At 39.1% G+C, this 26,285-nt stretch overlaps 1 protein-coding gene across 3 annotated transcripts in view; it reads left to right on the top strand.

Moving 5' to 3' along the window:
* The window catches only part of MYO1B (myosin IB), a 482,457-nt gene that overhangs the window by 35,371 nt on the left and 420,801 nt on the right, over positions 1–26,285 (top strand). For all 3 annotated transcript variants that reach the window (XM_053698590.1, XM_053698592.1, XM_053698591.1), the window contains exon 2: positions 16,367–16,507. In XM_053698590.1, the coding sequence (XP_053554565.1) occupies positions 16,373–16,507 (135 nt within the window). In that variant the 5' untranslated portion in view covers positions 16,367–16,372. The remainder of the gene's footprint in view (positions 1–16,366; positions 16,508–26,285) is intronic.

Here is a 26,285-nt window from a genome sequence, read left to right as displayed (position 1 = left end):
TAAGAAGATGTTTCCCATATCTGACACTATTCGGGACGCTTGGCAGACGGTCCCTAAGGTGGAGGGAACCATCTCTACTCTAGCTAAGCGTACGACTATACCTATTGAGGACAGTTGTGCTTTCAAAGATCCTATGGTTAAAAACTTAGAGGGTCTTCTAAAGAAACTTTTTATTCATCAGGGGTTTCTTCTACAACCGATAGCTTGCATTGTTCCAGTTACTACTGCAGCAGCTTTTTGGTTTGAGGCTCTAGAGGAGTCTCTTAAGGTTGAGACCCCATTAGATGATATTTTGGATAGAATTAAGGCTCTTAAGCTCGCTAATTCTTTTATTACAGATGCCGCTTTTCAAATGGCTAAATTAGCGTTGAAAAATACAGGCTTTGCCATCTTAGCACGTAGAGCATTATGCTGTTAGCTATTCCTTTTAAGGGTTAGATCCTATTCGGGCCTGAATTAAAGGAAATCATTTCTGACATTACTGGAGGTAATGCCTTACCTTAGGATAAGGCTGTGAAGATGAGGGGTAAACAAAATAATTTTCGTTCCTTTCGGAACTTTAAAGGACCCTCTACTTCCTCTTCCGACACAAAGCAGGAAGGGAATTTTGCTCAATCCAAGTCAGTCTGGAGACCTAACCAGACCTGGAATAAGGGTAAACAAGCCAGAAGCCCACTGCTGCTACCAAGACAACATGAAGGGGTGGCCCCCGATCCGGGACCGGATTTAGTAGGGGGCAGACTTTCTCTCTCTTTGCGCAGGCTTGGGCAAGAGATGTTCAGGATCCCTGGGCATTGAAAATTGTGACCCAGGGGTATCAACTGGAATTCAAGGAATTTCTCCCAAGAGGGAGATTTCATCTTTCATGTTTGTCTGTAGACCAGACAAAAAGAGAGGCATTCTTACGCTGTGTAAAAAACCTTTATACCATGGGAGTAATTTGCCCAGTTCCAAAACTAGAACAGGGACAAGGGTTTTACTCCAATCTGTTCGTGGTTCCCAAAAAAGAGGGAACTTTAGGCATTTGAGATCTAAAATCAGTCTGAAACAAATTTCTCAGAGTCCCATCGTTCAAGATGGAGACTATACAAACAATTTTGCCAATGATCCAGGAAGGTCAATATATGACCACAGTGGACCTAAAGGATGCGTATCTTCACATTCCTATCCACAAGGATCATCATCAGTTCCTAAAGTCTTGTCTTTTCTGAAAGAAGGATTGGAGAAGGGATTATGAGCTAGTTCCTTAAAGGGACAAATTTCTGATTTGTCAATTTTACTACACAAGCGTCTGGTGGATGTCCCAGACGTTCAGTCTTTTTGTCAGGCTTTAATCAGAATCAAGCCTGTGTTTAAACCTATTGCTCCGCCATGGAGTTTGAATTTAGTTCTCAATGTTCTTCAAGGGGTTCCGTTTGAACCCATGCATTCCATCAATATTAAACTATTATCTTGGAAAGTTTTGTTTTTAGTTGCTATCTCTTCGTCTCGAAGAGTTTCTGAGCTTTCTGCGTTGCAATGTGATTCACCTTATCTTATATTACATTCGGATAAGGTGGTTTTGCGTACTAAACCTGGTTTTCTTCCTAAGGTTGTTTCTGATAAGAATATTAATCAGGAAATCGTGGTTCCTTCCTTGTGTCCTAATCCTTCTTTTAAGAAGGAATGTCTCTTACATAACTTGGATGTGGTTCGGGCTTTGAAGTTTTACTTACAAGAGACCAAGGATTTCCGTCAAACATCTTCTCTATTTGTTGTTTTTTCCAGAAGACGTAGGGGGTCAAAAAGCTACGGCTACCTCTTTCTTTTTGGCTGAAAAGCATCATCCGCCTGGCATATGAGACTGCTGGACAGCAGCCCCCTGAAAAGGTTACGGCTCATTCTAGAGCTGTGGCTTCCACATGGGCTTTTAAAAACGATGCTTCTGTTGAACAGATTTGTAAGGCTGCGACTTGATCCTCCCTTCATACTTTTCCAAATTTTACAAATTTGATACTTTTGCTTCTTCTGAGGCTATTTTTGGGAGAAAAGTTCTTCAAGTAGTGGTGCCTTCTGTTTAGGTATCTGTCTTGTCCCTCCCGTTCATCAGTGTCCTGTTGCTTTGGTATTGTATCCCACAAGTAAAGGATGAATCCGTGGACTCGTCATATCTAGTAGAAGAAAAGGAAATTTATGCTTACCTGATAAATTGATTTCTTCTACGATACGACGAGTCCACGGCCCTCCCTGTCATTTTAGACAGATTATATTTTTCAAAACTTCAGTCACCTCTGCACCTTTTAGCTTTTCTTTTCTCTTCCTATACCTTCAGTCGAATGACTGGGGTGGAGAGAAGGGAGGAGCTATATATACAGCTCTGCTGTGGTGCTCTTTGCCACTTCCTGTAAGCAGGAAGATAATATCCCACAAGTAAAGGATGAATCCGTGGACTCGTCGTATCGTAGAAGAAATCAATTTATCAGGTAAGCATAAATTTCCTTTTTTTTACACCCTGAATAATTAATTTGATGATTTAAATTTTTATTTACATAATATTTTTGTCTTTACTAGTGGGACATATTACACTTTAGCATGGACTCAGAACAGAATCAGTCCATCTCTATGGATAAATGTTTATTATGTTTAGAGGCCCAAATTGTTCTTCCTATGCAATTTTGTTCCTCTTGTTTAGCTAAAGCTTTAAAATGTAAGGATAAATGACCCCCTTCAAAGCCAACTGTCTCTCAGGATAATGCTGTGCGTGATATGCCTCAGCTTTCTCCTCAAATGTCCCAAGCCTTAATTGTTTCTCATACCGTGCCTTCTGTGTCCTCTCAACCTCCTGGGGGTGTTTATTTACTGGGGATTTTGCCGCTCAGATTACTTATACAGTATCGGTGGCGTAAGAGGAAATCGAATCACTTGCCTGCTAGTAAGTTTTCTAAACCCCTCTAAGTCTGCATTAGTCAATCTTTCTCATTTCTCTGATGAGGAAAATACTTCAGTAGCTTCTGAAGGTGAATTCTTAGACTCTGACACTAGCAGAAAAATCTTCAAATCTGAAGAAGTAAATTTTAGATTTAAGCTTGAGCACATCTGGTTACTACTGAAGGAGGTTCTAGCTACTTTGGATGACTCTGAACCTTCAGGTGCTGTCAACCCCTCAAAGTCTTCTAAACTGGATAGAGTTTATGATTCTCCATCTTCTGAAGAGTTTTTTCCTGTTCCAAGGAAGATGTCTGAAATTATAGCTCAGGAATGGGATAAGCCAGGGGTTTCTTTTTGCCCTTCCCCTGTTTTTAAAAAAGTTTCCTGTTGCTGGCTCAATTCACAACTCTTGGCGCACAGTGCCTAAAGTAGAAGGAGCTATTTCTACTCTTGCTAAAATAACTACCATCCCTATAGAGGATAGTTGTTCTTTAAGGATCCTATGGACAAGAAGCTAGAGGCTTACTTAAAAAAGATGTATATCCATCAGGGATTACAGTGGCAACCTGCAATGAGTATCGCCATGGTTGCGGGGGCAGTATCTCACTGGTGTGATGCCTTGTCTGATCTTATTACAAAGAGAACTACGGTAGATGAAATCCAAGATAGGATCAAAGCTCTCAAACTGGCCAATACCTTTATCTGCGATGCTAACATGCAGATAATTAGACTGGGAGCTAAGATGACTAGCTTTGTGTGTACTAGCACGCAGGGTCTGTGGTTAAAGTCCTGGTCAGTTGATGTTTCTTCTAAGGCCAAGCTTTTGGCTTTACCTTATAAGGGTAAAACTCTGTTTGGAAACAGGGGGGGGGGGGGGTATGGGATAGCGCTAAATAGCAAAAGAGAACTATGTAATAATATCACTTACGTGGGTGTATGTGATAAAATGTATCGTGAAATGAAGAGCAATACCTAAGTAATAAATATATAAACAAACAAAATAAATGTGTCGCCAATTCAGTAAATGTATTTAATTATTAGAATCCAATTTAAGAGTAACATATAGGATGCTGGCATCTGAATAACAATATACAATATAAATGAAAAAAATACAAAACTAATGAGAGTATTGGTAAAATCAACAACAATGAATATTAATAAAATCAACAAAAATGCAATAATAGTAGTAGGCAAGTTATGAAATGCAATTGAGTGAGAACTAGCTGCTATTATGCTATTCAAGCATTAAAGCTGAGTAAAGTTGTTTACAATATACAGACAGTGAGAAAACAGGTACCTGTGTACCGTATGATACCTGGTGGTAAAATAACTCTCCTACTGGGATAAAGTGTGTGTTGGAGACTCACAGTGTGGTGATGTATCCAAATGTAATAGCCTTTGTTGAATCCGAGGTTTAAAAAGGCTGTAAATAGTCCACAAAATGTGAGTATAGGTTTACCCCTTAGGGGAATAAGTTCCAAATGAGCGTTGTTGTATAAGGAGGTTCCCTCGATGCTTAAAATGTTTATAGGCAGATGCTGGGACCGAGGTGCTTGTTTACAAACCGGGCAGTTTATGTGGCGGTACCTCTCAGTCCTACTACCGATTCTGGTTTAAGGGTCAAAATACAAGTCACTGATGTAGGAGCTGTATATCCAGCAAGGATCCAAAAGTCAGTAAAGGAAAGTAGTCCGTAGAATGGTAGATCCAGGGGTAAACCTATACTCACATTTTGTAGACTATTTACAGCCTTTTTAAACCTCAGATTCAATGAAGGTTAATACATTTGGATACATCACCACACTGTGAGTCTCCAACACAGACTTTATCCCAGTAGGACAGTTATTTTTCCACCAGGTATCATACGGTACACAGGTACCTGTTTTCTCACTGTTTGTATATTGTATACAACTTTGCTCAGCTTTAATGCTTGAATAGCATAATAGCAACTAGCTCTCACTCAATTGCATTTCATAACTTGCCTACTACTATTATTGCATTTTTGTTGATTTTATTAATATTCATTGTTGTTGATTTTACCAATACTCTCATTAGTATTGTATTTTTTTCATTTATATTGTTATTCAGATGCCGGCATCCTATATGTTACTCTTTTAAATTGGATTCTAATAATTAAATACATTTACTGAATTTGCAACACATTTATTTTGTTTGTTTATATATTTATCCCTTAGGTATTGCTCTTCATTTCACAATACATTTTATCACGTACACCCACATAAGTGATTGTAATTTTTTTTCACACCATATGGTTAACTATTATTACATAGTTCTCTTTTGCTTTTTAGCACTGTCCCATACCCCCCCTGTTTCTTTTTTGTCTGATTTGCGGTTAGGAGGTCTGCTTACCATCTGGGATTAGCCATTAGAAACCAATATAGAGTGTTAGTATCTAATTAACCCCACTTTTTTTTCATAAAACTCTGTTTGGACCTGGTCTGGCAGAAATCATTTCAGAGATTACAAGTGGAAAAGGTTCTTTCCTGCCTCAGGACAAGAAGAATAGACCTAGGTGTCAGCAGTATTCTAATTTTCGTTCCTTTCCCAACTTTGAGACAGAAGTCCTCCTCTTCTTCTTCCAGACCAATCCAGGTCAACTTGGAAATCCAACCAGCCCTGGAATAAGGGAAAATGGAACAAGAAGCATTCTGCTGACTCTAAATCACCATGAAAGTTCCACCCCGATTCAAGTTTGGATCAGGTGGGGGGCAGGCTTTCTCTTTTTCATCAAGCCTGGATACGCAATGTTGTCACAGATCCATGGGCTGTGGACATAGTATCCCAGGGTTACAGAATGGGATTCAAGTCTTGCCCTACAAGGGGCAGATTTCTCTTGTCAAGACTATCATCAAACCAGGTAAATGAGGCCTTCTTAAACCTATCCTCCCTGGAAATTATTGTACCAGTCCCTCTAAGGGAACAAGGTATAGAATTTTATTCAAATCTAGTGGTGGTACCCAAAAAGGAGGGAACTTTCCGTCCAATTTTAGATCTCAAGTGTCTTAACAAATTCCTCAGGGTTCCGTCCTTCAAGATGGAGACTATTCGTTCCATTCTTCCTTTGATTCAGGAAGGTTAATGACGACCATAGACCTGAAAGATGCATACTTCATGTTTCCATTTACAGGGAACATCACCAGTTTGAGGTTTGCCTTTCTGGACAAAAATTTCCAGTTTGTTGCGCTTCCGTTTGGTCTTGCCACGGCTCCCAGAATATTCACAAAGGTTCTGGGGGCGCTATTGGCAGTGATCAGATCCCAGGGTATTGCTGTGGTGCCTTATCTAGACGACATTTTGGTTCAGACGTCATCTTGGAAGGTGAATTTGAAAAAGAGTTCTCTAACTCCATCTACAACAGCTTGTTTCCTAGGGACTATAATAGATTCCATGTCCATGAAGATTTTCCTTACGGAGGTCAGAAAATCCAAACTTCTTGATTCCTGCCTTTCTCTCCAGTCTGCCTTTTGTCCATCAGCGGCTCAATACATGGAGGTGATTGGTCGGATGATGGCATCCATGGACATCATCCCTTTTGCTCGGTTTCCTCTACGACTGCTGCAGCTTTGCATGCTCCGTCAAAGGAATTCAGATTTGTCACAGATGATAAATCTGGACCACCTAACAAGAGACTCTCTATTGTAGTGGATGTCTCAGGAGCATCAGTCTCAGGGCACTTGCTTCCTGAGATCTTCCTGAGAGATTGCGACTACGGATGCCAGCCTGTCAGGCTGGGGAGTTGTTTGGGGTTCTCTGAAAGCTCAGGGCCTGTGGTCTCGGGAAGAGTCCTCTCTTCCCATAAACATGTTGGAGTTGAGAGCAATCTTCAATGCCCTATCAGCGTGGCCTCAACTGTCTTTAGTCTGGTTTATCAGATTCCAGTCGGACAACATCACCTCAGTGGTTTACATCAACCACCAGGGAGGGACTCAGATTTCCTTAGCCATGACGAAGGTGTTTCGCATTCTACAGTGGGCGGAAGCTCACAATTGCCTTCTTTCTGCCATCCACATTCCAGGTGTGGACAACTGGGAGGTGGACTTTCTGAGCAGACAGACTTTTCTTCCCAGGAAGTGGGCTTTCCATCCGGAAGTGTTATATCAGATAACCCTCAGGTGGCGAGTTCTAGAGCTGGATCTGATGGCGTCCCGCCAAAAAGACAAGGTTCCAAAGTAAGGTTCAAGGTCAAGAGATCCTCAGACCGTTCTGATAGAGGCTCTTGCAGTTCCTTGGATGTTCTCTCTGGCATATCTGTTTCCTCCGTTTGCTTTCCTTCCAAGAGTCATTGCTCGTATCAAACAAGAGAGAGCATCAGTGATCCTAATAGCTCCTGCATGGCCTCGCAGGATCTGGTTTGAGGATCTGGTATGGGTGTCATCTCTACCTCCTTGGAGGTTACCTCTGAGGAAGGACCTTCTAATTCAGGGTCCTTTCCTCCATCCAAACCTAGATACTCTGAAGCTGACTGCTTGGAGATTGAACGCCTAGTTCTGTCTAGATGTGGTTTTTCTGAAGTGGTCATTGAAACTATGCTTCAGGCTCGCAAACCTGTTACTCGCAAGATTTACCATAAGATATGACATAAATTTCTTTATTAGTGTGAATCTAAAAGGCTCTCCTGGAGCCGGGTGAGGATTCACTGGATTTTGTACTTTCTTCGGGAGGGCCTGGAGAAGGGTTTGTCGGTCAGTACTCTAAAGGGTCAGATTTCTGCGTTATCCATCCTTTTGCACAAAGGTCTGTCAGATTTACCAGATTTTTCTTCTTTTTGTCCTAATCCTTCTTCTCTCAAAGAACGTCTTTTGCATAACTTGGATCTTGTGCATGCTCTAAAATTTTGCTTACAAGCTGCTAAAGATTTTCGGCAATCCGGTTTGTGGTTTTCTCTGGAAAACGTAAGGGTCAGAAGGCCACTTCTACTACTCTGTCTCTTTGGTTGAGTAGTTTGATTGGACAGCAGCCTCCTGAGAGAATTACGGCTCATTTCTCTAGGGCTGTCTCCTCCTATTGGGCTTTCAAAAATGAAGCTTCTGTGGAACAGATTTGCAAGGCGGCTACATGGTCCTCTCTGCATACTTTTTCCAAATTCTACAAATTTGATACTTTTGCCTTGGCTGAGGCCTCTTTTGGGAGAAAGGTCCTCCTGCCTTTTTCTCCCTCCCTGTTCATTCCGTGTCCTCTAGCTTAGGTATTGGATCCCACTAGTAATTGGAATGACGTCGTGGACTCTCCATGTCATAGGAAATAAAACAAAATGTATGCTTACCTGATGATAAATTTCTTTTTTTCCGGACAAGGAGAGTCCACAACCCCACCCTCTCTTTTAATTATAATTCAGCAGTTTTTGAGTAAACTTCAGGCACCTTTTTTCACCCTTGTGATTCTTTCTTTTCTATTTCCTTTAACTGAATGACTGGGGGTTATGGGTAAGGTAATTACACTTAACAGCTTTGCTGGGGTGCTCTTTGCCTCCTCCTGCTGGCCAGAAGTTGAATATCCCACTAGTAATTGGAATTGAATCGTGGACTCTCCATGTCCGGAAATAAATAAATTTATCAGGTAAGCATAAATTTTGTTTTTCTCACATTTTAAACCTATGAGAAGATTTATATTTATTTGCTTATGTGTGTCTTGTGTTTTTAATCTCCCTTTTCCTTTTCATAAACCTGAGCATGGTATTAGGGTTATTCCCTGCCTCCCTCTAGTCATGGTTGCCACCATTTTTAAATCTGATTTCACTGCGTTCTAGTGCTTATGTGTTTGTTTACACGTGTCCTTCAGGTACCTGCGTTGACGGCTAAGTTCAAAATGGTGGCACCCCTGAACAGAGGAGGAACATGAAATGTCCCTTAAGTTAAAGTTCTTAGACAACCTGCAGTTGCAGCCTATCATTACCTCATGTAGTTCATGACATGAAGGAAGTAAGAATTTGGACGCCTTTTTTCATTGTGTGTTAGGGCTTCTTTTATATGTGCATGTTCTTTACAGGTTTAAAGGGGCATAGAAGTCAAACTTTTTAAACTTTTTTTATGATTTCAACAGAGCATTTAATTTTAAAAGACATTTCTTGGGCTGCAACAACTAATCGGTAAGATTAATCACAAAAATAGTTGCCAACAAATCTCATTATCGACTAGGTGGTCTGCGATTAGTTGGTAAGTTGCACAACACCAGCTGCTTCACTCTATTTAACTCTTGCAGATGGTATTGTGCAAAAAATTATATGTATTTTTATAAAAAAAAAATTCCATCCCTTGTTGGCAACTATTTTTATGATGAGTCTTACCGATTAGTTGTTGCAGCCCTAGACTTTTCTATTTACTTATATTATTAAATGTTCTTTCTCTTTGCATTCTTTGTTGAATAAGCATGGTCAGAACAGTAATGAACTACTGGGAAAATAGCTGAGCTGTTTGGGATTGATCAAGGGGTGGGAGGTGTCATGCGTAATATTTGCTGAATTGTAGTGAATTACCCTTCCACCTAACGGCTAACTGATGAACCTCTTCAGTGCCGGGAATTTGTGTGCAGCTACAATTAGCGACCATTTAATTTTTTAAATATTTTGAACAAAGAAGATCCCAGAGAAGCTTTCCTTCCATAAGGCAGGGAGAGTCCACAACTTCATTCCTAACTGTTGGGAAATACAACACCTGGCCACCAGGAGGAAGCAAAGACACCCCAGCCAAAGGCTTAAATATCCCTCCCACTTCCCCTATCCCCCAGTCATTCTTTGCCTTTTGTCACTACAGGAGGTGGCAGAGAAGTGTCAGAAGATTTGGATAGTCCTGTAATGGGTTTGTTCCCTTCAATAAAGGACTGGTGTTTTTAAGTAATCATGTCAACCTCTCAGTAAGAGTATTGATGAAAGTTAGAGTCTGGAGATGCAGGGAAAGTTCTTCTGCGAACCCAACCAAACGATCGCTAGCAGCTCCTGAGCAATCGGTGTTGACGAGTTTCACTGCTTGCTGCTATACACTCAAGTCCATGTCAGAAGCACTGCTGCAAGACTGTCACAGTTGAGAGGCTGTGCCTGTTCCACAGCATGGATCCTGGAGGGTAAGACCATTTTTTATATATACATTTTAATACACTATACAGGGTCACAGTGTGGCTCCTGTTTATATCTGCTTAAAGGGACACTGAACCAAACCAATTTCTTTTGTGATTCAGATAGAACATTCGATTTTAAGCAACTTTCTAATTTACTCCTATTATAATTTTTTCTTCGTTCTTTTGCTATCTTTAATTGAAAAAGAAGGCATCTAAGCTTTTTTCTTAGTTCATTACTCTGGACAGCACTTTTTTATTGGTGGATGAATTTATCCACCAATCAGCAAGGATTCACCAAAAATGGGCCGGCATCTAAACTTACATTCTTGCGTTTGAAATAAAGATACCAAGAGAATAAAGAAAATTTGATAATAGGAGTAAATTAGAAAGTTGCTTAAAATGTCATGCTCAATCTAAATCATGAAAGAAAAAAATTGGGTTCAGTGTCCCTTTAATGTGAGAGTTTTATTTTGGCTCATAGACTGTTTTTTTTTTTTTTGTTTTTTTTTCTTGGGACAAACCGATTTCACTTTCGTTTTTGAAGTGTTGCACAGCTCATAATAGCTTGGTGCCCTTTTTCATAACAGGGGAACCGGGTGCGGTCTCTTTAATTTCCTATGATCCTGCGGCAGACATCCTTCCTGAGGAAAGCGTTTTTCACTGTTATCTGTCTGGGTCTAGTGCCCCAGCCATTGGGAGTGTTAAGGTGCCATTTTTTAAATAAAAGCGTTTTTTTGCTTGTCCTTCTGTGGGTATATACAAAGCTATGGAGAACTCTGACACTACATTAGAAGGTTCCGCTCCTTCTGTACTGATTAATAATTCCTGTTTATATTGTGAGGAGGCTGTGGTTTGCCTGCCTGCTCAATTTTGTTCCATTTACCTAAACACTGTTCTAAAGTCTAAGAAGGGAGACAAGCCTGCTAATACTCATAGTGCTATTAGCCCTTCTGAGCTGTCTACTTCTCAGGAATCTGGGTCCTGAGAAATTACTACTCTTTCTACATTACCCGCTCCACATGCAATTCCCCGTGGCTCAACTAATCCTCCATCTGGAGGAGGACTTTTTCCAGCGGATTTTACAGCGCAGTTACAATCGGCGGTTTCTGCAGCCCTGAATGCCTTACCTTGCTCTAACAAACGCAAGAGAAAGGTTAAACATAGTTCTCCTGACCTAGAGTCATCTAAATATTTTTCAAATTTAGCTACTATATCCCAACTATCTGAGGATGATGTAACTTTAGAGGGTGAAGTTTTTGAGTCAGAGACTTCAGTTTCTAAACCTCCTTCAGTGGAGGAACCCTCCTTTTAGATTTAAAATTGAGCATCTGCGTTTTTTATTAAAGTAGGTTCTGTCTACACTAGAAGTTCCAGAGGCTACTCTCCCTGAGGAGCCTAAGATCCCTCAATTAGAGTTTATGAAGATAGGAAGATCCCTCTGACTTTTCCTGTGCCAGTTAAGATGGCGAACATTATTTGTAACGAATGGGAAATAGTAGGAACTTTTTTTGTCTACTTTTAAAAAGTTATTCCCGGTCCCTGACTCTCAATTGGATTTGTGGGGCTTCATCCCTAAGGTGGATTGTGCTATCTCTCTGCTGGCGAAGCATAATTACTACTATCCCTCTGGAGGATAGTTCTTCTTTTAGAGAGCCTATTGATAAGAAAATGGAAACTTTTCTGAGGAAGATGTTTCAAAATACAGGGTTTTTATTTCAACTGGCTGCAGCTGTAGCCACGGTTGCTGGAGCAGCTACCTGCTGGTGCGACACTCTGTTGGACCTCATTGAGGTGGAGACTCCCCTCGAGGATATTCAGGAGAGAATTAAAGCACTGAGAATTGCTAACTCCTTCATCTGTGACGCGAATATGCAGATTATTCGCATAAATGCAAAGGCTGCTGGCTTTGCAGTTCTAGCCGTCGGGCTCTCTGGTTGAAGTCTTGGTCTGCGGATATGACTTCTAAATTCAGACTCCTTTCTCTTCCCTTCAAGGGGAGGATTTTATTCGGTCCAGGGCTGGACTCCATTATCTCTATGGTTATCAGAGGGAAAGGTGCCTTCCTACTGCAGGATAAGAAGAATAGGCCTAAGGGATGGCAACTGTCTAATTTTCGTTCCTTTTGTGCTGACAAGTCACAATGACAGCAGTACTCTTCCAAGTCCGAGCAGCCCAAGAGTAGTTGGAAGCCGGCTCACTCCTGAAATAAGTCCAAATAGACTAAGAAGCCAGCCGAGAACAAATTGACATGAAGGGGTGGCCCCCGATCCGGGATCAGATCGAGTAGGGGGCAGGCTGTCTCTTTTTTCAGATGCGTGGTTTCAGGATGTACAGGATCCGTGGGTCTTGGAGGTTGTATCTCAAGGATACATGATAGGATTCAAATCTCATCCGCCCAGGGGCAGATTCCTACTCTTCAGTCTGTCTACAAGATAAGAGAAGAGGGCTGCCTTCTTAGGTTGCGTACGGGATCTCTCCTCTCTAGGAGCAATTGTCCCAGTACCTACAGCAAAAAGAGGTTTGGGGTTTTATTCCAACCTTTTCGTGGTTCCAAAGAAGGAGGAGGGAACTTTTCGTCCAATTCTGGACCTAAAGTGCCTAAACAAGTTTCTGAGTGTTGCCTCTTTCAAGATGGAGACAATACGGTCATTTCTTCCTCTGGTTCAGGAAGGACAGTTTGACCACAATAGAACTGAAGGATGCATACCTTCACGTCCCGATTCACAGGGAACATTTTCAGTTCCTGAGGTTTGTTTTTCTGGACCAGCACTTCCAGTTTATAGATTTTCTGTTTGGCCTAGCTACTACTCCAAGGATATTTACAAAGGTTCTGGGGGCTCTTCTAGCCCTTGCCAGACCACGAGGTATTGCAGTAGCACCTTACCTGGACGATATCTTGGTACAGGCACCATCTTTTCGTCTAGCGGAAGAACACTCAGTCCCTTCTCATTCTTCTTCGATTATATGAATGGAAGATAAACTTGGAAAAGAGTTCCCTTACTCAAAGTACAAGGGTGAATTTTCTGGGAGCTATAATAGACTCCATATCCATGAGAATATTTCTCACAGATCAGAGACGTTGCAAGCTAACTTCTGCATGTCTTGCCCTCCAGGCCTCCTCGAGAAACTCAGTGGTTCAGTGTATGGAGGTAATCGGACTCATGGTGTCCTGCATGGACGTCATTCCTTTTGCCAGATTCCATCTCAAACCCTTACAAATATGCATGCTGAGACAATGGAGTGGCGACCATTCAGATCTGTCTCAACAGATCATGCTGGACAGCCTGTAGAGAGACTCGCTGTCCTGGTGGCTCTGTCCAGATCATCTGTCCCAAGGCACATGCTTTTTGAGACCGTCCTGGAAGCTTCTGACTACGGACGCAAGCAAGAAGGCACAAGGTCCCTTCCGATCAATATTTTAGAACTCCGGGCAATCTTCAATGCCTTGCAGGCTTGGCCTCTTCTGGGTTTCGTCCCAGTTTATCAGATTCCAATCAGACAGTATAATCTCGGTTGCCTAAATCAACCATCAGGGGGAACGAGAAGTTCCTTGGCGATGAGAGAAGTATCTCGGATACTAGAGTGTGCATAGACTCACAAATGTTTGCTTTCAGCGATTCATATTCTGGGTGTGTACAACTGGGAAGCGGACTTCCTCAGCAGGCAATCCTTTCACCCAGGGGAATGGTCTCTTCACCCCGAGGTGTTTGCAGAGATTTGCAGCGAGTGGGGGATGCTGGAGATAGATTTCATGGCATCCCACCTTAATACCAAGCTACCCAGGTACAGGTCGAGGGATCCTCAGGCGGAATTGATAGATGCCCTATCAGTTCCATGAAGGTTCAGTCTTTTTCCTCCATTACCGCTTCTCCCTTGTGTGGTGGCTCGCATCAAGCAGGAACGAGCATCAGTGATTCTGATTGCTTCGTCATGGCCACGAAGGACGTGGTTTACGGATCTGGTGGGAATGTCCTCATCTCCTCAGTGGAGGTTACCTTGTTGCAGAGATCTGTTGATACAGGGTTCCTTTGTTCATCAAAATCTAGATTCTCTGAGGCTGACTGCGTGGAGAGAGGGTTTTTCTGAGAGTGTTATCGACACTCTCTGGTTCAAGCTTGTAAGCCAGTTACTCGTCGTTTACTGCACAAAAGATTGGCTGAGTTTCCGGATGTGCAGTCCTTTGTTAAAGTGAATGTAAATTTAGATGATAAAGTGCCTGGTTTTTAAAAATCTGATTAAAAACAGGGGCACTTTAATTCAGAAAAATTTACATTTCACTCGTGTTGTGAAAATACTTGATAGCCTCTGCATCGCTTCCCCCGTCCGTCGCAAAGCCTCTTCCCGGGTCTAAAATGAGGAATCTGGCTTCCTCCAATCACAGCGTTGAATCAGACATTGATTCCACCAGGGGGTAAGCCGTGATTGGAGGATGACCGATCTGTCATTTCTGATATATGAAGAGGCTTGCGACGACCAAGGGAATCGCTGGAGTGGCTGTCAAGATTAAAAGGTTAGTATTTTCACAACACAAGTGAAATATAAATTTTGATGAATTAAAGTGCCCCTGTTTTTAATCAGATTTTTAAAAACCGGGCACTTTATCATCTAAATTTACATTCACTTTAAGGCTCTGGCTAGGATCAGACTTGTGTTTAGATCTGGGGCTCCGCTTTGGAGCCTCAATCTTGTTCTTAGTGTTTTGCAGCAGGCTCCGTTTAAGCCAATGCATACTGTTCTTTTTTTTGTTGGCTAATACCTCTGCGCGCAGAGTTTCTGCGATTTCTGCTTAGCAATGTGAAACCCCTTATCTGGTTTTTCATGCTGATAATCCTTCTTTAGCAAATGAACGTTTGCTTCACAATCCTAGATGTGGTTCGTGCCTTGAAGTTCGATCTTCAGGCTACTAAGGAATTCAGACAATCTTCCTCTTTGTTTGTCATCTATACGGGGAAGCGTAAGGGGCAGAAGGCTACTACGACTTCCCTATCTTTCTGGTTGAGGAGTGTCATCCGCTTAGCTTATGAGACAGCAGGACGACAGCCTCCTGAGAGGATAACAGCTCATTCCACTAAAGCAGTGGCTTCCTCTTGGGCTTTTAAGAATGAAGCCTCAATGTATCAGATTTGTAAGTCCCCTACCTGGTCCTCCTTAAACACTTTTTCTAAATTTTACAAGTTTAATTGACAGCTCCTGCCCTTGCGTGATTGGCTGTGTGCAAGGTTGAATTCCGGCAGCGGATTCCTGTATGCCAGAGAGCTGGGGCAGACAGGAGTAAATATATACGCCCCTGTCCACCCTTGATTGATACATCAAGCCTTTAATCATGCTACCCTTCACATATTTTAATGTACCTGTATTGTCCTAAGATTTATTTTTGCCATCTATGTAAAAAAAAAAAAAAAACCTTGCAATTAATCTTTCATTTTCAATTTTGGCTAATTTGATTGTTTTTTGCATGTTTTGTTACATTCCTTATATATTTAGAATGTTGAGTCTGTACTATTTTTATTTGAATAATATACATGCCCTATTCATAGGTAAGCAAGCTTTTATCTGAAATTCCCGGTAGAGGAGGGGGTTAAAGTCTATGGAGATGTTTTATTTACAACTAGTTTACAACAGCTATGGAAAGTTGGCCATATTTAATTCTATGCAAGCAACAGTGCAAAAATAAAATGCTTGAAATACTTTAATAAATATTTATTTAAATCTCGTATTTGTTTATAGGGGTATGATTTATGAAACTGTAAGTTTTTCATGGCATTGCCTGGGGAATCCGGGGATACTGGTGATGTCACCATGCATGTGGAATCCTGGATGTGCCATAAAGGGGAGCTGCTGGATGAGGGGGGGTGGTATTCAAACCTCCATAACCTAAATATGAGCAGCATCTAAAAACTGCAAAACAGCCTAGCACATAGGTAGAAATGGATTAAACTACTTTCTAATGTTACTTTTATGAAATTTGCTTCATTCTCTTGGTATCCTTTTTTTGAAGGAGCACCAATGCACTACTGGAAGTTGGCTGAACACATCAGATAAGCTAATGACAAGAGGCATATATGTGCAGCAACCAATAAGAAGCTATCTCCCAGTAATGTATTGTTGCTCTTTAGCCTATCTAGGTATTCTCTTCAACAAATGATAGCAAGAGAGGGTTTTATGTCCTTTTGAGTCTTTGCTATATTATTAGATGCTCTGTTTTCTCAAATATGTCACTGAATATATTTAGTTATTTTTTTTAAATCTGTGTCAGCACAAAACCTCCTGTGTTTCTGTGAATGTTGTGGATCGGTTTTTGTGATGCAGTACAGTATAGAATAAGACACTTGTTCAACTTGTTGAGATGCTTCATATTCTTATAGATTTTCCTTTATTCTTTTTAAAGGGCACAATGGCCAAAATGGAGGTGAAGACGTCCTTATTGGACAACATGATAGGCGTAGGGGACATGGTACTCTTGGAGCCGCTGAATGAGGAAAGCTTTATCAATAATCTCAAAATACGTTTTGATCACAATGAAATTTATGTAAGTAGAGAAGTTTGATTTCGATTTTTTTTTTCTCTGTGAATTTAATACCATAATATTGCATGTGAAAAATATTTATTTGTATTTCTATGACTTAACAAAATACACTGAAATATAAAACGTGTTTATCTCTGGCCTTTTGAATTATTTATATAGTAAAAATTAAAAAAAAATGCTTTCCCTTCAGTAAAATGTCTGTCGTCTTCTGTAACCTTAAAGGCACAGCTGCCTCTTTACACGTTCTATTTCTGTACACTTCTGTTTGTTGCTAGCACACAGGCCATGGATAGGTGTGTACATGTAGACTGCAGCAGAGACTATAGTGGGTTTTTTTTGTTTTGTTTTTTTACAAAGGCAGCCCTGGCAAAAAATAATCTAAGCATTTCCAGGGATACACTGCAGCAGAGCAAGCAAGCAGGTTACTGGAGTATTGACAACCTACTCTGCTGCTCCGCTCACTCAGTTCTGCAATCTAAACACCCATTTGATAGTAATAGTATAAGTTAGACTTATGCATAGCTTATTATATGGATTGCAGCACCAAGCTTTTACACCTACCCTATAATATTGACGATACCCGTCTCTGGAACACATCCTGGGCATATGGTTATTGTTACAACGCAGCATAGGAATTAAAGGGAGGGACAGTCTAGTCAAAATTAAACTTTCATGATTCAGGGTATGCAATTTTAAACAATTTTCCAATTCTACTTTTTATCATCAAATGTGCTTTGTTCTCTTGGTATTCTTTGTTGAACGCTAAATATAGGTAGGCTCAAACTGATTTCGAAACCATTGAAAACCGCCTCTTATGTCAGTGCATTTTGACAGTTTTTCACAGTTACAGTGCTAGTTCATGTGTCAAATAGATAATGTGATCACTCCCGTGGAGTTATTTAGGAGTCAGCACTGATTATCTAAAATGCATGTCTGTCAAAAGCACTGAGGTAACAGAGCAGTCTGCAGCGGCTTAGATACAAGGTAATCACAGAGGTAATAAGTGTATTGATATCACTGTGTTGGTTATGCAAAACTGAGGAATAAAGGGATTATTTATCTTTTTTAAACAAACAATACAATTTTTCAAGTAGACTGTTTAATTATATTTAAATAATAATAAAAAATATACACCCCCCTCCCCAAAAAAAGTTAGGCACAAGAGGTAGCATTTTATATGGCTGTCTAGCCAGTAGTGCGTTCATAACACAGCAATACAAATAATATTTATGTGTTCCATTTTAATTAGTGGTAAAGCTTCCTAATTATAACGTTTGTGCAAATACAGACATCTCCCAACCATAGAAAGCGCAATGCTGCCATCATTTGCAGTAATTTTTCATATTCACTGACATCTCAGTAAGAGACGTCATAGGAAGAAAGGTCACATGAAGTGAAGCAATATGCAAAAACAGACTTTAAAATGATAAAGAATAAAAATAATTCCATTAATAAAGAATTTGTACCAGTAAACCAGAAATTATCACGTCAAAATGTATTAGTGTCTATTTAAACAAATTATAAATGTGCACATATATTTACAAAAATTAAAAGTAATTAATTCATCCAAAAGACCATAAAAATAAAGGCACTATTGCAGTAAAGTTATAATGAAACATAAACCATCTCCTAGTCTAGCTCTTGTATATATTTTCACTTCCATATATATTATACCATTGCAGGGCTCAGCGGAGTGCTTAAAGACACACAGAACTGAAGTGACACAAAACTACCTTAGATGTCATAATAGCCAGCAGCAATGCTTCCTAAATTATCCTGGACTTCTAATAACACATTCGGCTAGATTTAGAGTTTTGTCGGTAATGACCCGCGTAGCTAACGCTGGCTTTTTTTCCCCCGCACCTTTTAAATACCGCTGGTATTTAGAGTTCACAGAAGGGCTGCGTTAGGCTCCAAAAAGGGAGCGTAGAGCATATTTACCGCCACTGCAACTCTCAATACCAGCGGTGCTTACGGACGCGGCCAGCTTCAAAAACGTGCTCGTGCACGATTCCCCCATAGGAAACAATGGGGCAGTTTGAGCTGAAAAAAAACCTAACACCTGCAAAAAAGCAGCGTTCAGCTCCTAACGCAGCCCCATTGTTTCCTATGGGGAAACACTTCCTAAGTCTGCACCTAACACCCTAACATGTACCCCGAGTTTAAACACCCCTAACCTTACACTTATTAACCCCTAATCTGCCGCTCCGTACACCGCCGCAACCTACATTATACCTATGTACCCCTAATCTGCTGCCTCTAACACCGCCGACCCCTATATTATATTTATTAACCCCTAATCTGCCGCCCCCAACGTCGCTGCCACCTACCTACACTTATTAACCCCTAATCTGCCGACCGGACCTCACCGCTACTATAATAAATGTATTAACCCCTAATCTGCCTCACTAACCCTATAATAAATAGTATTGACCCCTAATCTGCCCTCCCTAACATCGCTGACACCTAACTTCAAGTATTAACCCCTAATCTGCCTCACTAACCCTATAATAAATAGTATTAACCCCTAATCTGCCCTCCCTAACTTCAAGTATTAACCCCTAATCTGCCTCACTAACCCTATAATAAATAGTATTAACCCCTAATCTGCCCTCCCTAACATCGCTGACACCTAACTTCAAGTATTAACCCCTAATCTGCCGACCGGACCTCGCCGCTACTCTAATAAATTTATTAACCCCTAAATCTAGGTCTAACCCTAACACTAACACCCCCCTAAGTTAAATATAATTTAAATCTAACGAAATAAATTAACTCTTATTAAATAAATTATTCCTATTTAAAGCTAAATACTTACCTGTAAAATAAACCCTAATATAGCTACAATATAAACTTTGTATTTATTTTAACCAGTTACAATAGCTATTAAATAGTTAATAACTATTTAATAGCTACCTAGTTAAAATAATTACAAAATTACCTGTAAAATAAATCCTAACCTAAGTTACAATTAAACCTAACACTACACTATCAATAAATTAATTACATACAAATACCTACAATTATCTACACTTAAATCTAACACTACACTATCAATAAATTAATTAAATAAAATACCTACAAATAAATACAATTAAATAAACTAACTAAAGTACAAAAAAATAAAAAAATTAATTACAAACATAATAAAAATATTACAACAATTTTAAGCTAATTACACCTACTCTAAGCCCCCTAATAAAATAACAAAGCCCCCCAAAATATAAAAAAAAATATTTTACAGGTAATTTTGTAATTATTTTAACTAGGTAGCTATTAAATAGTTCTTAACTATTTAATAGCTGTTGTACCTGGTTAAAATAAATACAAAGTTGCCTGTAAAATAAATATTAATCCTAAAATAGCTACAATATAATTATTTGTTATATTGTAGCTATATTAGGGTTTATTTTACAGGTAAGTATTTAGCTTTAAATAGGAATAATTTATTTAATAAGAGTTAATTTATTTCGTTAGATAATAATTATATTTAACTTAGGGGGGTGTTAGTGTTAGGGTTAGACTTAGCTTTAGGGGTTAATACATTTATTATAGTAGCGGTGAGGTCCGGTCGGCAGATTAGGGGTTAATACTTGAAGTTAGGTGTCGGCGATGTTAGGGAGGGCAGATTAGGGGTTAATACTATTTATTATAGGGTTATTGAGGCGAGAGTGAGGCGGATTAGGGGTTAATAACTTTATTATAGTAGCGGTGAGGTCCAGTCGGCAGATTAGGGTTTTAATAATTGTAGGTAAGGTAGCAGCGACGTTGGTGGCGGCAGATTAGGGGTTAATAAATATAATATAGGGGTCGGCGGTGTTAGGGGCAGCAGATTAGGGGTACATAGGGATAACGTAGGTTGCGGCAGTGTGCGGTCGGCAGATTATGGGTTAAAAATTTTTATTAGAGTGGCGGCGATGTGGGGGGGGCCTCGGTTTAGGGGTACATAGGTAGTTTATGGGTGTTAACTACTGTGCTCTAAAGTACACTAAGAGCTTTATGAACTGGCGTTAGCCCATGAAACTCTTAACTCCTGACTTTTTTCTGCGGCTGGAGTTTTGTCGGTGGAGGCTCTACCGCTCACTTCAGCCAAGACTCTAAATACCGGCATTAGAAAGATCCCATTGAAACATAGGATACGCAATTGGCGTAGGGTGATCTGCGGTATGGAAAAGTCGCGGCTGGAAAGTGAGCTTTAGACCCTTACCTACAAGACTCTAAATACCAGCGGAAGCCCAAAACCAGCGTTAGGAGCCTCTAACGCTGGTTTTGACGGCTAACGCCAAACTCTAAATCTAGCCGATAGAGAGCAGAGGAGGAGCTAGGCTACAGTGTGTCAAATTGCAATAAACAGGAGAAGAGACACAGCAAACACTCAGTGCAGCTGATCTTACTGTGTGTAGGAAGTGGTGTATGTTTAAAACTCATGTGCTGTCAGACTAAGTAATGCAAACAATAAAATATCTACAGAAGTAGCCAAGTAATCCCTCCCCTTTTACAACAAATCAGCACAGCTCATTGCCTAGTGTTTTTCTTCTGATTTGTGGCAGTTTAAACATTGATCATTCATAGAAGGTGCATCAAGGAGTTCCTGCTTAGAACTGCTTTGAGTGATCAAGCAAAGTGCTTGCTGTACGCAGCTTATCCCCATTAAAGTGAAGGTAAACTTTGATGAATGAAAGCTCAGTTTTTAAAAATTCTATTAAAAACAGGGGCACTTTCATTCATGAAAATTTAGAAAGCAGCCTTTTTGATTGCCAGAGCAGCTTCCCCCACACGGAGATCCCCTCTTCACACGTTATCAATGACTAATCTGGCTTCCTCTAATCACGGCTTTCCCCTCAGGGGAGTCATTGCCTGAGGCCATGCCGTGATTGGAGGAAGCCGGATTAGTCATTGATGACGTGTGAAGAGAGGATCTCCGGGTGGGGGAAGCTGCTCTAGCTGTGAAAAAAACAAAGGTAAGTTTTTAATCAAGACGGCTGCTTTCTAATCTTTGATGAATGAAAGTGCCCCTGTTTTTAATAGTATTTTTAAAAACCGAGCTTTCATTCATTAAGGTTTACCTTCACCTTAAATTATGTAACACATGCTTCAGCTCAGCTGCAGTCCTCCAAATCTCCTGGAGGGGACATTTTCAGGGAAAAAAAATCCAGAGACATACAACAAAATCCAGGAACTGTCCCTAGAAATCAGGGACTTTTGGCAACTATACAGAACGGGGGGGGGGGGGGTATTGCCCAGGAGCTAATGTATGAGAAGATGCTCCCCCCTCCCTCCCCTGTACTTTTTTTTTTTTTTTTTAAATTAATTGGTGAATTTTTAATTACATCTAGCAGACTGCTTTGCTTGGTGGGGCTGGTAAACTTTTCATTGAATGTATCTCCTGGATGTTCAGGAGAGGTTAGACTATGAGGATTTGAGCTTGGTTTGGATATGAGCCTTTCTAATGGGCAAGCACTGTTGGGGGTTATCATTTATTAAGTTATTTATTTCTGCCAGTGTTAATTTTGACAGCAAATTTCTATTTAGTCTTAGTTTTAGTCTTTTGACTAAAATTCCATTTTAGTTTTAGTCGTATTTTAGTCATCTGAATTGTTTTAGTTTTAGTCTAGTTTTAGTCAACTGAATCTCCAGTAGATTTTAGTCGACTGAATCTCCAGTAGATTTTAGTCGACTGAATCTCCAGTAGATTTTAGTCGACTGAATCTCCAGTAGATTTTAGTCGACTGAATCTCCAGTAGATTTTAGTCGACTGAATCTCCAGTAGATTTTAGTCGACTGAATCTCCAGTAGATTTTAGTCGACTGAATCTCCAGTAGATTTTAGTCGACTGAATCTCCAGTAGATTTTAGTCGACTGAATCTCCAGTAGATTTTAGTCGACTGAATCTCCAGTAGATTTTAGTCGACTGAATCTCCAGTAGATTTTAGTCGACTGAATCTCCAGTAGATTTTAGTCGACTGAATCTCCAGTTAGTAGTCAACTAAAATCTTAGGGGTGTAGTTAAAGTGTAATGCATTATTTAAGCATTTCTATATAATTTGCAAACTGATTATATACTCCAGGAGTAAACATAACACCTGTTAATATTTATGATATTAAGGTTTAAACGTGCAATACAGACACAGATTTAGCCGTTGTGATATGTAACATCTTTATTAAGCTTAAAATTAAGTAAAACCAAGTTTCATAAACAAACAGAAGTGTAACTTTAAAATATATATATAAAAAAAACCTGTAAACTGTATTGACTGTATTGAACAAATTACCCATAATAAAAACTTTAACAGTTCTCTGTTACTAATTAAAACAAGTATTAAAGGACCAGTAAACACTGTAGATTTGCATAATCAACAAATGCAAGATAACAAGACAATGCAATAGGATTTAGTCTGAACTTCAAATGAGTAGTAGATTTTTTTTTCTGACAATTTTAAAAGTTATGTCTTTTTCCACTCCCCCTGTACCATGTCACAGCCATCAGCCAATCACAAATGCATACACGTACCATGTGACAGCAATCAGCCATTCACAAATGCATACACACTTATTCTTGCACATGCTCAGTAGGAGCTGGTGACTCAAAATGTTTAAATAAAAAAGACTGTGCACATTTTGCTAATAGAAGTAAATTAGAAAGTTGTTTAAAATGGCATGCTCTATCTGAATAATGAAAGTTTAATTTTGATTGAGTGTCCCTTTAAGTAACTCAACACAACAAAAAGTTTCGTGGGTTATGTTTATTTCTATAGGAAGAATCAATTCATTGTTCACAGATTCGAAAACAATTTGGCAACGATATTAGCACTGCTCTAGAACTTCCAAACTCATTATATACTCCTGGAGTAAAGGTTTATTAACCTGTTTCTATTTATGGTATTAAGGTTTGAACATGCAATACAGATTTAACAGATTTAACTGTTGTGGTATAGAACATCTCTTTATTTATCTTAAAATTTAATAAAAATAAGTTTTGTCAAATTTACAAAAAAACAGTAATTATGGGGTAAGAATAGTTACATAGAGACTTTTCTGTCACTAAAGAAATAGTTGAGATTTAAATTACAATAAGAATAAAATGTGTTCTAAAATTAAAACCGGTAAGAAACACTGGAACCTAGATGTTTATATACCTGAGTTTCCAACATTCAGAAAGTGTTTTTCTTTCTTTTAACGCTAGAACATTTGAATAGTATTAACACTGTCTATTACCATGCAAGCCTCATTTTATTTTAAAACCTTGTCAAGTTACTGGCATGTGTTTTGCTGCCGATCTTTAGAAGAAGAAAAAAGTGCCCCTCTGTATTTCTTTTAATTGATCAGATTTTAATATATTATGTAAATGCCAATGTGGTGAAAGTCCAGCAAAATTATTGTTTGAGTATTAAAACAAAGATCAGTTAGGGGGAAAAACGAGTCACCTGACCAAAAAAATTAAAATAACTATATGTTTATTTAAGGGGGCATAAAACCCACCATTTTTCTTTCATGCTTCAGATACAGCATACAATTTTACACCACTTCTCATTTTACTTCTATTATCATTTTTCTTCATTTTCTTGTTATCCTTTGTTGCAAGCTCTGTGTCTGCAGCACTATATGGCAGCAGTTTTGCAACAGTGTTATACATTAGCAAGGGCACTAGATGGCAGCACTATTTCCTGGTATGTAGTGCTTCAGGCATGTGCACACTACCTGTCTAGATATCTCTTCAACAAAGATTAACATGAGAACAAAGCAAAATTGATAACAGAAGTCAATTTAAATATTTTTTTTTTTAAATTGTATTCTCTATCTGAATAATAGAACATTTTTGGGTTTCATGTCCCTTTAAACATACTAATTTGGTGTCTGTTCAAAATTGGTTATGCTGTGTGGTAACTAAGAACCTCCTCTATTGACTTCTAGCCTTATATAACCTAAATTTAACAATTCTGGAACTTGTAAGAAATACAAGAGAGTCTGTAAAATGCAGCTTTTTTAAATAGGTTCGGAGTATGCAGGAGTGTCGGATCCACACTGCTTATCTGTGTATGTTTGTTTTGCTCCAAGCTTGAGAAGTTTATTACAAAACCTGTGAGCTTTTCACAGAATTTTTTTTTGCAAATACCAGCAATTCCCTCTGTTTGTATAAATCTTGTATTTTGGTTAAAGGGACACTCAGGTTAAATAAAATTTTCATGATTCAGATACAGCATGTAATTTTAAACAACTTTCCAATTTACTTCCATTAAAAAAAATGTGCACAGTCTTTAATAATTACAATTTTTGAGTCACCAGATCCTACTGAGCATGTGCAAGAATTCACAGACTATACGTATATGCATTTGTGATTGGCTGATTGCTATCACATGGTACAAGGGGAATGGAAATATACATAACTTTGAAATTTGTTATAAAAAAATCTACTACTCATTTGAAGTTCAGACTAAGTGCTATGGCCATGTTTTGTTATCTTGCATTTGTTGATTATGCAAATCTAATGTGTTTACTGGTCCTTTAAGTCTCTTGTATTATGAAATAGAATGTGATCCTTAGACATCTAAGTGTTCCTCCAAATTAAGTCTAATAAAGTTATTCAACAGTTAATACATTTATTTACATATTTATTTTTATTCCCTGTTGGTACCCATCTTTCAGTATATTTTACATACCGCTATATACAACTATTGCCTGACTCCTTAAAATGTCAGCTGGCTCCTAAGCTTGATATAAACTTGTCTTGCCCCGATCTAAAAAGAACCATGTTTGGGTCCTAAAAGATGTTTGCCTGATACCTCAATTAACCTGAAGGTTTCACTTTTGCTTTTTATATTGTCTAGGTCTTTAAAAAGGTGTAGTAGTGTATTGTTTAGTAAACTTTAGTATACCATTTTGTGTTTCAGATATCATTTTGTTTCCAAAACAGCATTTTGTTTGAAAATTGTTTATATATAAACTCAAAACACAACAAGCTAGCTTGTCCCTTTAAATACATCTCCATATTTACAAATAATCCTTTGAAATGTTATCCTGTCTGTACCATTTGTCCTCTATGTTAAAAATTTAGCATAATGTAAAGAAAATTTAGAAAAATTGTCATCTCCTAATAATGTAGAATCGATTCCATATCCTGATGTTTTTGCACGTGGTGGCATATTTATTTTTTACTGCCTTATAACCCCCCTGCCACCACCAATTTTAATTGCACTTTCCTCATGCATTTTATCTTAAAGTGATTTGTAAAGTTTGAAGTGCCCGTTTTTTAAAAACCCTATTAAAAACAAGGGCACTTTCATTCATCAAACTTTACATATCGCTTGTTTTTGTTAAAATATTTATCTTTTAATCTTGAAAGCCGCTCCAGCGATTTCCCCCTCCTGCCGCTCGTCACTTCATACGTCAGCAATGACGAATACGGCCGGATTCGTCATTTTTTACATATGAAGAGGCTTGCGGCGGAAGCACTGGAGCGACTTTCAAGATTAAAAGGGAAGTATTTTAACAAAACGAGTGAAATGTAAAGTTTGTTGAATGAAAGTGCCCCTGTTTTTAATAGAGTTTTTAAAAACGGGACACTGATTCATCAAACTTGACATTTATCCATGTTTTTTATTTCACGATTCAGATAGAGCATGACATTTTTAAGCAACTTTCTAGTTTACTCCTATTATAAATTTTTCTTCTTCTTCCTATCTTTATTTCAAAAAGCAGGAACATAAGTTTAGGAGTCAGCCCATGTTTGGTTCTGCACCCTATATTTAGCCAGCAAGCACTACCCAGGTCCTGAACCAAAAAT

Source organism: Bombina bombina, chromosome 1 (genome assembly GCF_027579735.1).
Source record: "Bombina bombina isolate aBomBom1 chromosome 1, aBomBom1.pri, whole genome shotgun sequence".
Lineage (NCBI taxonomy): Eukaryota > Metazoa > Chordata > Amphibia > Anura > Bombinatoridae > Bombina > Bombina bombina.
This window is presented reverse-complemented; position numbering and strand designations above follow the sequence as displayed.